This window comes from Pseudopipra pipra, chromosome 1 (assembly GCF_036250125.1).
Source record: "Pseudopipra pipra isolate bDixPip1 chromosome 1, bDixPip1.hap1, whole genome shotgun sequence".
In the NCBI taxonomy this organism is placed as follows: Eukaryota; Metazoa; Chordata; class Aves; order Passeriformes; family Pipridae; genus Pseudopipra; species Pseudopipra pipra.
Genome location: NC_087549.1, coordinates 39,235,093 through 39,244,852, shown reverse-complemented (window position 1 = coordinate 39,244,852; position 9,760 = coordinate 39,235,093). Strand labels below are relative to the sequence as shown.

General features: G+C 42.0%; 1 protein-coding gene and 1 non-coding gene across 2 annotated transcripts; both read right to left on the bottom strand.

Annotated features, from left to right (window-relative positions):
* Positions 1-1,914: 1,914 nt before the first annotated feature.
* On the bottom strand, positions 1,915-4,951 carry RPS20 (ribosomal protein S20). Its single transcript, XM_064652775.1, has 4 exons — positions 4,796-4,951; positions 3,364-3,463; positions 2,569-2,642; positions 1,915-2,138 (listed from the first exon to the last, which is right to left on the bottom strand). The coding sequence occupies exons 1-4, from the start codon at positions 4,796-4,798 to the stop codon at positions 1,956-1,958; spliced, it is 360 nt and encodes a 119-aa protein (XP_064508845.1). The 5' UTR covers positions 4,799-4,951; the 3' UTR covers positions 1,915-1,955.
* Positions 2,719-2,783, bottom strand: LOC135406100 (small nucleolar RNA U54). Its single transcript, XR_010426135.1, has one exon. It is a non-coding gene; the product is annotated as a small nucleolar RNA U54 (small nucleolar RNA).
* Positions 4,952-9,760: the final 4,809 nt, after the last annotated feature.

The following is a 9,760-nucleotide window of genomic DNA, read 5'->3' as shown; positions in this document are numbered from 1 at the left end:
CAAAACCGTGCCGAGGGTTGAGGGGGGAGACGCGGGTACCAAAATGTTTCCATCCAAACGAGTTACATAAACTTATTGTGGGTGTTACGTAAAACGTTTCGACACTCCCGCGGTGTTGTCGTAAGTCAAGCAGAAAACAAATAAATCCCGAAGCGTTCGGGTCACGCAGAAGCCGTAAGTGGGACAGGTCAGGAACTGCGTGCCGCAGGGAGCGAGAGATGAGCCGCGCTCCGGGACGGGACCTGCTCCCCGCTGAAGGAACCATCACCTTCCACAGGCAAGCGGTCTGCTTTCCCGGTAACCCGTGGAAAGCCTGTCCCTTCATACAGTAGGCAGGCAGCAGTACCTCTGCACGGCACAAGCCCCAGATGCAAAGGTGAAGTTGCATTTGTGTTTAAGTTGGAGACAGGTGAAAAGAAAGATACGCAGAAAACTGTGGTCTTTGAAGTGCCATAGCTGCTCAAAGAACATAGATGGGGCTTTAGGTCATTTAGGTATGTTTAAGAGGCACCACCCAAGTCAGAGGTACAGCGGGCTGTAACCCAATAGAAAGCTATTTCATACAAAAGGTTTTGACCAACGGGAAAGACCAAAGACAGAACTGATGTTAAAGCCTGCCAGCTCTCCCTAGATCCACTGAAGTGCCTTCAGAGGGCTCAAGTTAAGCAGAGGGAAGACTACTTAGGTGAAAGTTAGCAGCTAATTGTACACAAAGGTCAGTGGACTTCAGCAGTAACACTTCTCATCTGCTACTTGTTTGCTCATTTATCCCCATAGAGGACTCCATATAAACACGGATAACTTTAAAACTACAGCTAGAAGTATTTGTCAGGAAACTCGTATTTGTAGTGTATTACCAGAAATGGACTTCTAGGAAAACACAGGTGGTTTGGATTTTTTTTTTTTCCCCTCTGCTCATGCAGTTCTTCAGGATGTTTCCCAAGGAAGCAGGCTTGATGTAATCTGTACACATTAACTCAGTTTCTCACCTCTTCCTACTACCAAAGCTCTCAAGCCTGCTAACTAGATAGTTAGAATCTTTCCGAGGCTTTACATTTAATGAAATCGAAGGACCTGAATCCCTTGAGTAAGGAAGTTCAAGCTTTGGCCACTGTTTTAGGTCTTAGAAAATGTAAATAGGAGCTGAAACTACACATTTCCACTAAATTCACTTGAATTCAAATTCTTTCCTATGCTTGGAAGCAGAAACAGCAATCATATCTTAAATGGATTAAATGAAACTGTTCTCTTTTATTCGACTCTGGGATTTCTTTGCCTTGTTGGTTTAAGAATTAATCATACTTCCTTTACTTGAGAGCCCTAGGCAGCAGCACTGAAAATGGCTGTTTTGCTGCTTTACATATAAACCTTACCTGTAACATTAATAATCATACCTATGGAAATCTAAACCTGAAAAGACAACTAGAGAGTTTCACAGCTTAGTTTTGTGACTCTACATGCAAGTCTAAAGAATGAACTTGCTAAATTCAATGTATTCACCATAAATGATGAAGTTTTATGAGTAGTGTCCTCAGGATCCTTCAACTGTGACATGCTTGGAAAAAAACAAAGCCAAGTAAGCTTAGTGTTAGTTCTGTCTTGCACAGCAAGAACCAAGAATTGAAAACTTAGTAATTTACCTAAACATCAATTTTAATGCTACTGGCTTGTTTGGGTATAGACTTAGATTTCAGCCAAAGTTAAACCCTTCATGAAAAATATATTTTTAATGTGCTGCATGACCATACAGTCACCAACCTCCATGAAACCATGATGCCCATGTTTCATTTTCCTGATGTTTACAGATACCATATTCTTCTTTAAATATCACACAGCATTTTGATTATGATCTCTGTTATCCTTCGTGAAAATCCCAGAGCTACTTTTCTACACACATATGAAAGCAAACACTGATGAAAATTTGTAAATCAATTTTATTCAACAACGATGATCATTTAGGCATCGGCGATAGTAACTTCAACTTCTACACCTGGTTCAATGCTGATGGAAGTGATCTGCTTCACGATCTCAGAAGGGCTGTGTAAATCAATGAGCCGCTTATGGATGCGCATTTGGAAACGATCCCAGGTCTTGGAACCTTCACCACAAGGTGTCTTCCTGGTAGTGATCCGCAGGGTCTGAAAAGTCAAACATGAGGTATTGAGCTGATGCAGAGAGAGGAGTAATCTAGAATCACATAAAATACGATCACCTGAATCATCTAAAAATACTGTATGGTATCTATGACTTTAGAAAGTTACCTCTTAAGTTATAGTTACCTGATGTTAGCACTCCTTCCCCACGTATATAATTTCATTTAAAAAAAAAATTCATGATGAAAATAAATTGAACAGAAAAGCCCCTTCCACATTAAACATGTTTTGCACTAAGCAGTCACCCTTAAGCATCAAAGCAACTTGTGAAATCGCTACCTGTTCACACTGGGTCAACACTCAGTTTAGTAGTACTGCTTTTCATCTCACCTTTTTTTTTTTTTTTTGGAAAAAGATGTTTCTGCATAGTTGCAGGAAAAAACCCAACTTTTAACACAAGAAAAATGTTAAGTACCTTGGTGGGCATGCGAACAGGTCCCTTCACCTTAAGGTTTTTTTCCTTAGCACCTCTGATCAAGTCAGCACAGACTGAAAAAAGACAAAATAGCTCAGGTTTGTGACTATTTTACTTGCTTGTTTCCTTAAGTGAGTATTTCAAACAAGATGCTGGCTCAGAATAGCGTATTAAGTGATCACTGCCATTCATTTTAAGCATTATCCTCATAGCCAACACATACACGTGGAAGTGTTATGCCTGGGTGAGCAAAATCAGGTTACAACAGTAGGCAAAAGCCATTACTACAAGTTTAAACTGTATTTAAGCTGTTATCAGCCTGAAGATCCTGCAAACAGTGATTCTACAACATTTACATTATATGATTAAACATTGGCAAAGCCAGTTCCTAAACAAGAATAAATAATTTCTTAAAAGAATGTTATACTAAACTCTTCATAACATGAGTGACAAAATATCGAGAAACTGGTGCCTTTCAGTTCTTATAAATTCAAAGAATAACAACTATTTGAAAATCCCCCATGAGAACTAAAGCAAAGAAGCTGCACTCTCTAACATTAGTCATTATGACATAAGTTTTCAGCAGGATAAAACCCCCCAAAACACTAGCTTTCATTAATAATTAAATCCGAATTTACTTGTCAGTAAGCGCTCTGGGTTGACTCAGTGAGCCAAGCAGGCAAATGCTAACGTCTTTAATTACAACTGTTTTCAATACATTTATTTTGCAATGCGTTATGTGACATATTCATTACTTGACAAGCCACCCAAGTAAACAAAAAAAGTACTACTCACCCTTCTCCAGTGATTTTACATTGCGACTTGTCAAAGTAATTCTAATACGATGAATTGCTACCTCTTGTTCCACAGGTGCTTTGCCAGTATCTTTAAACGCCTAAAACATTGAAGTTACAAATATCAGACACTACAGTGAACACCAACACTATCTACAGCCTCTTAAAAACAGACTTCAAGAGTGTAAAGAACAATTTTGCTATGGGACTACATTGTTCTACTCAGTAGAAGAGATATCTGAAGGGTACGGTGGCATGGAAGAAGAATGGTGGTGGGAAGAGAACGAAAGAGCAAAGTTGTAACTCTAAGGAAAAGCTATTTTTTAGTGACTAACTGCATCTCACGGTAGGAAGCTGCAAGCAAATCCCTCCCTGGTTTGCCTATATACAGCTAGCACAAACACTCCTTGTCCTCAAAAATACATTTGAGGCTTCATGTATCTTACCATTTAACCTCACCACGAATTAAGTAGCAAAGACTTGATCAACAAAACTGCAACTCACACTGCAAGAACAAAAAGGGGCACCTGGCCAGAAAGACTAATTCAGCCACTCAGGAAACTGATTTGGGAAGCTTATGCAATTAAGCGCTTGCAAATAACTGGGCATTAATGCAGGCTAAGTGAGCTGATGAAAATAGAAATAAAAATATGGAGGAAGAAAGATCTTGAAAAAACACGGATGATATACAGATAAATATATGTAAAACTACAAATATGAATAGCTAAAGGGGGGTTGCCCAGAGATGGAGTCTGGCTCTTCTCGGTGGTGCCAACCAATAAGAGACAACGGGCAGAAACTGATGCATAGGAAGTTCCATCTGAATATGAGGAAGAAACTTTACTGTGCGGGTGACCGTGCACTGGAACAGACTGCCCAGAGAGGTTGCGGAGACTCCCTCACTGGAGATACTCAACACCCGTCAGGATGCAAACCTGTACAATGTGCTCTAGGACGACCCTGCTTAAGCAGGAAGGTTGGACCTGATGTCCCACTGTGGTCCCTTCCAACCTGACCGAGTCTGAAATATGGATGTCACACACCGATGAAGAGGCACGACCTGCCGCATTACTGACGCACACCCCCTTAAACATGAGCTGACTCTGAGGGCACAGACACGAGGCCGTGTCAGCTCCGCTCCCGCCGCCTCCCCGGGGTGCCGCTCCCGACAGGAGTTCACGTGGCAGCTCCCGAAGCGAAAGGCACTCTCGGGCTCTCAGGCCGCCCTCCCTGCATGCCGGCGTGGGGTGGGCTCCGGGAGCCGCCCCAGCAGCCGGGGCCCTTCAGGCGCAGCGCCGCGACGCGCAGCTCTTTCCCCGGCCCGAGGGCCGGCACGGCCCGGGCGGGCGCGGCGGCCGCGCGGCGCTGCCGGAGCGGCGGCCCCTCTTCCTCTCCTTCTCCTTCCCCCTGTCCCCGACGCTCCTCCGCCTCACCATGGCGGCAGCGGAGCCTTCCTGACCGACTTATTCCCGGGCTCGGGGCGGCGCGGGGCCCAGCGAACAGCGGTGAGCCAGGAGGCGGCGGCGGGCGGCGCGGTGAGAGGCGGGCGCTGCGGCGGCGGGCGCTTATATAGCGGAGCGGCGCCGCCTCCATCCGGGCGCCGCGGGACCTTTCACCCGCCCGCTGGGCACGGAAGCGCCGGGGCGGGGAGACTGGAATGGCTCGGCTTCCTGCGCCGATGGTCGCGCCGTGGTCTCGGCTGATGGCGCGTCGAGAGGGAGAGGGGCCCGGCGGCTGCAGTGCCCCCCACACTGGGCTCGGCCGCGCCCAGCGGGGCACAGCGCCCTCCCCGCTCGGGCCCCGTGAGCATCTTGCGCTCCTGCCTTTTACAGTGGATCTCGGCGTTCTGCTGGGGGGAGCACCGGGAGTTGACGCACAAGCGAGGCCTTATCGCTTCCGGGGAGAGCGAGCACGCTCCCGTCTGAGCCTTTGGGTCTCGTTATTTTCGTTCATTACTGAGAGCGACAGCACGAGAGGACACAGTCTTAAGCAGCGCCAGGGGAGGTTTAGGTTAGACAGCAGGAATTTCTTCATAGAAAGGATGACTAGACATTGGAATGGACTGCCCTGGGAGGTGGTAGAATCACCGTCCCTGGAGGTATTTAAGAAGAGACTGGACGTGGCACTCAGTGCCATGGTCTAGTTGACATGATGGTGTTTGGTCATAGGTTGGAGTCAGTGATCTTGGAGGCGTTTTCCAATCCAGTTGATTCTATGATTCAGTGACTCGGTAAAGTGGAGCTGTGAGAACAGAAGCTTTAAGTAAAAGTGATGGTTTTATTCATGCTTACATTTAAGGACTTAAATAAATTTATTTATGAAAGTTCCATTATTTATTGAGATTGGGCGTTGGAGGGACGTTTTTTTACTGAGCAGAGTCACTGATTTGGCCTGGACAGTGGTAACTGTCAGTCCCAAACCAAGTGTTTTGCTGATAATATGTCTCTTTCTAGTTACATCACTGGTGAACCGGAGAAACAGATATTATGAAATTATGGCCTATAGTAAGGTCAGTGGTCACTGTGATTATCTTTTAAAATTAATACTTTAATTCTAGTTTGGGATTTAGTCCAGGAATCATAGACATGGGTAATGTAAGCAAAACTACTGCCACCTCTGGAAGCTCAGTGATTACTAGAGTTATTCAAAAAAACTTGCTGGTGTTTTAATATGAACTTACTTTCAGTGATCACACTGTTCTTAATATATATTTTTCCCCTAGCAAATGCATTATAGGTCTTCATATTGTCCTTAAACCTCAGGTGATGGAGTTAACTTTTATATGCCAGCTATTCCATTGTGATGCTCAATTTTTAGGCTTGCTTGCACTTGGATTGTTTGTACTTGCTCTTTGAAATCTCTAGTTAACTAATAGCTTCTTTGAAAGGACTAGAGGCTATATTCTGATAAAGCAGTTCCAATAAACATGGATACAGAAGTTGTCATCCTGTTGCTGCTTTCTGAAATGGAGCGATATCTTTTGCCAATGGAGATCGGTACTTGAAAAATGTTTTGATGATAGTCACGTTTCTTTAGTCTCTTCCTCCCCACAATGAAAACAGCATTTGGTTCTGGTGGTTTGTTTTCTGAGCCATTTAACAATAATGTATATACTATTTTTGAACTCATGCATAAGGAACCCATGTTTACTCTGTTACCAGCCATTCCAGCTACTTCCTGAGGAAGTTTTCCATCTATAAGTGTTTTATATCCATCACTCTTAAATACACGACCTCACACTGATCATGCTGAAACACTTAATTTTCCAGCAATCTAGATGGTTCCCAACCAGCAGTCTTGCTACACTATTTACTTAGAGCTTTTATGAATGTTCTTAGTAAACTTTATTTCCAGATAAAATACTGAGTAGGTTGCTGCCAAGAACTAATTCCTGTGGGATTCAATTAGAAATATGTCTGACTGTGTCCTCACTGGTGACACAGACCTGTAACTTTAGTTTTAATTTGCTTACTACAAGCTATATGTCCACAACTGTGCTAGTTTCCCTGTGTTCTACTGAACAAGTCAATGTGCAAATGTGTTACATCAACACTTTTCTGTTATTTACCAAATGTATGCTGTAATTGCATGAGGACAAAAAAATCATGCCAAAAAGATACATTTTCCATACATTTAAGCTGTGTAATTTAAGTAAAATTTGCTCATTTATTTCTTGTTCCTGGATCAAGAAGTTGGTTTATTGTTTGGAATTTTTTTTTCTGGAATTAAGGCGAGGTTGACCGTAAGTTCCTGAATTTGTTCCTTTCTTACTTATTTTTCTAGTATTGGCACAACCTCAGCTTGCTTTGAGATTTTTCTTTTTTCCTGAGCTTCCCCAGATTTCTCAGAGCTTATGGAAAATCCACATTAACAGCACACAAGTCTCCTTTGCCAGCTCTTAAAATTCTTGGATGCAAGCTATATAGAGCTGCTGATTTAAAAACCGCCTTACTTCTATTCCTGTGTTTAAGGCTTTCCATGGCTATTGTTAGACTTTTCTGATATATGTTGTTTTTCTCCACAAATGTAGAACAGAAATTTATCTGAACATCCTGTTTTCTCTGAAATATGTGCTCCTTCATGCTATTCACATGAGTAAATAGCCATTCTAAATACAACTTTTTGCTTATCTTCTGAGTATTTTGCCATTCTTAGCTTCTGATTCATATTTTGTATTATGCCTGGTTTTCCCTTGGTTACATTCTGGTTTTAATGTCGGGTTTTCTCCCCAGCCAATGATAACTTTAGTAATGAGATTGTGATTCTGTGACTTATCCTGTTGGCCTGTGCTTTTTAGATGAAGCTTCCAGGAGTGTTTCCCTCGTGTCAAGTAATTAAGAGGATAAAAGATTAAGAAGCAAGACATGCTTTTAACATGATTTAGTAGTCTGTAGGAGAAACAATTTAATACCTAATTTAATTTTATCATGCAGATTATCGTTCCATGTGCATTCATTATACATTCTGACTTTTATTTTGGGTTCTACAGATTACTGGGGCTTTTTTTCTCCCTTCTTTTGACTAGTTTGTCCTTCAGAAGACCAGATCCTGGGATGAACCTATCTATGTGACAGAAGAGTTACCTGAGGGAACATGTGCCTATTGTCACTCAGCATCTTCTAAAGTATTGTAATAACTTAGTGACATGAAGGCTTGTGTTGTCTTCTGGTGAATGTTGAACTGATGCATCTTTGGCTGGGTCAAAGGACAGGTGTATTCCTCAGGCTTTGCCACTTGGGTTGTGAACACCATTTATTCTTTTGAGTAGATTTATTGTACTTATTTCAAATAGGTAGCCCGTGAATGGTTTTGGTGGGGCTCACATTAGCTTCCTTAAATCTGCTTTGTCGTTTTTCATAGTGGTTATCTGATGTGGGCAGCTCCCTGGAAGCTGTCTTTGTTATGCCAGTTTAATACCTCTAGTCTTAGCTTCCAGTAGTGATTAACATATTGCCAAGTATTCCTATTTACTTGTAAATCACTTGCTTTTCCAAGGTTTTGGGGATCTGAACACACTTTTAAGGGTTCTGTTTGAGCTTCTGGTCATAAAACACCTGTGAAGTAATACCATACCTGAGGCTTCTCAGGAAATCATCAGTAGATGGTGCAGTGTCTAAACCAGTCAGGAGAAATCCAATGAAAGCTATTTTCAAACCTTTTAAAAAAGGCTACAGTATTTGCTTGGTCTCAATTGTAGGTATCTGCTGATTATCTTGTGTTAAGTTATTCAGTTGTATCATGTCACAGAACTCTGCTCCAAGTTCTTTGCTGAGCAGTTAGCTTTATCTATAGATAAAGCCTATTGGAACTTCATAAAACCCACTGAACTAAAAATACTCCCTTTTAAAAGACTGATTTGTGTAGATGGGTTGCTAATTGGCAGTAGTCTTTGCAGGTAGCAGGTGGATGGAGTGCACAGTGCATGAGCACCAGTCTGCAGCTGGAGTTCTCATATTGCACTTAGCCTGTCCATTTTACATTTTCTAAATTTTCATGCCAATTCTGGCATAAAGCTCAGCATATAAAAATGCAGCCCGCCCTTGAAATACTAGGCTCTCTTTACCTTAAAAGTTTCCCATGTAAGCATGGAAAACATGAACTAGGACCATGACTTGGAAAAAGAGCAATTGTGCTTTGATGGAGTTCTTTACTGTTGACAAATGTTGCTGAAAATATAGATCATTAGGAGTCTTTTTTTTCAAGTGGCCAACTTGAACTTCATAGTTATAATCACAAGCTCTTTCCTTCTAAATATGTACTTTATGCCTGACAGATAATACATGTGGCTTCTAATATCATTGATGTGGTTAGAGCAAAACTTCTCCTTTGTCAGCCTGTTTTGCCTTGTTCTTCTGACACAAATCAGAGTGGCAAACATACATAGCTGCTGATATGCTACAGCATTCTAGTGTCACCAAATCTGTGATACATCACTACAATATGTCTTCAAACCCTTGAGACTGAAACAGGATTGTCCATCTGTGCTGCTTCCAGGAGGAAATTTTTTGAATTTGTCTTGCTCTGGTTCAGTCTTAAGATTTTTATTTTTTTTTTCAAATTGATGATTTATGTCTTCTCTCCTTGTCTGGAAGAATGTTTGTTTCCTCTCCACTCCTTGCTCTGCAGATGTGATGCTTCTGTCAAATTTGTAATAATGAAAAATCTTTTTGCAGAGAATCACTGTGCAACTCACGTAGTCTTGACAGCAACCAAGGTCGTTTATTGATTAGCAACATGTAATTTGCTGGTAATCAGTGAACTATGCATGGTGGATCAGTATCAGCAATGCAACAGAAATCACATTACTAGAGGCTTACAAACTATTAGTAAACACCTACAAATTTCTTACCTATCCTCCTACAACTGACCCCACTTACATATGCACACATTTCTATATG

Excerpts from the sequence above, each read along its gene's own strand:
- RPS20 (XM_064652775.1), bottom strand. Across the intron at positions 2,643-3,363 it reads TGTAAAATCACTGGAGAAGG|TCTGTGCTGACTTGATCAGA; the intron begins GTGAGTAGTACT and ends GTCTTTTTTCAG. Across the intron at positions 2,139-2,568 it reads CTGTTCGCATGCCCACCAAG|ACCCTGCGGATCACTACCAG; the intron begins GTACTTAACATT and ends TTGACTTTTCAG.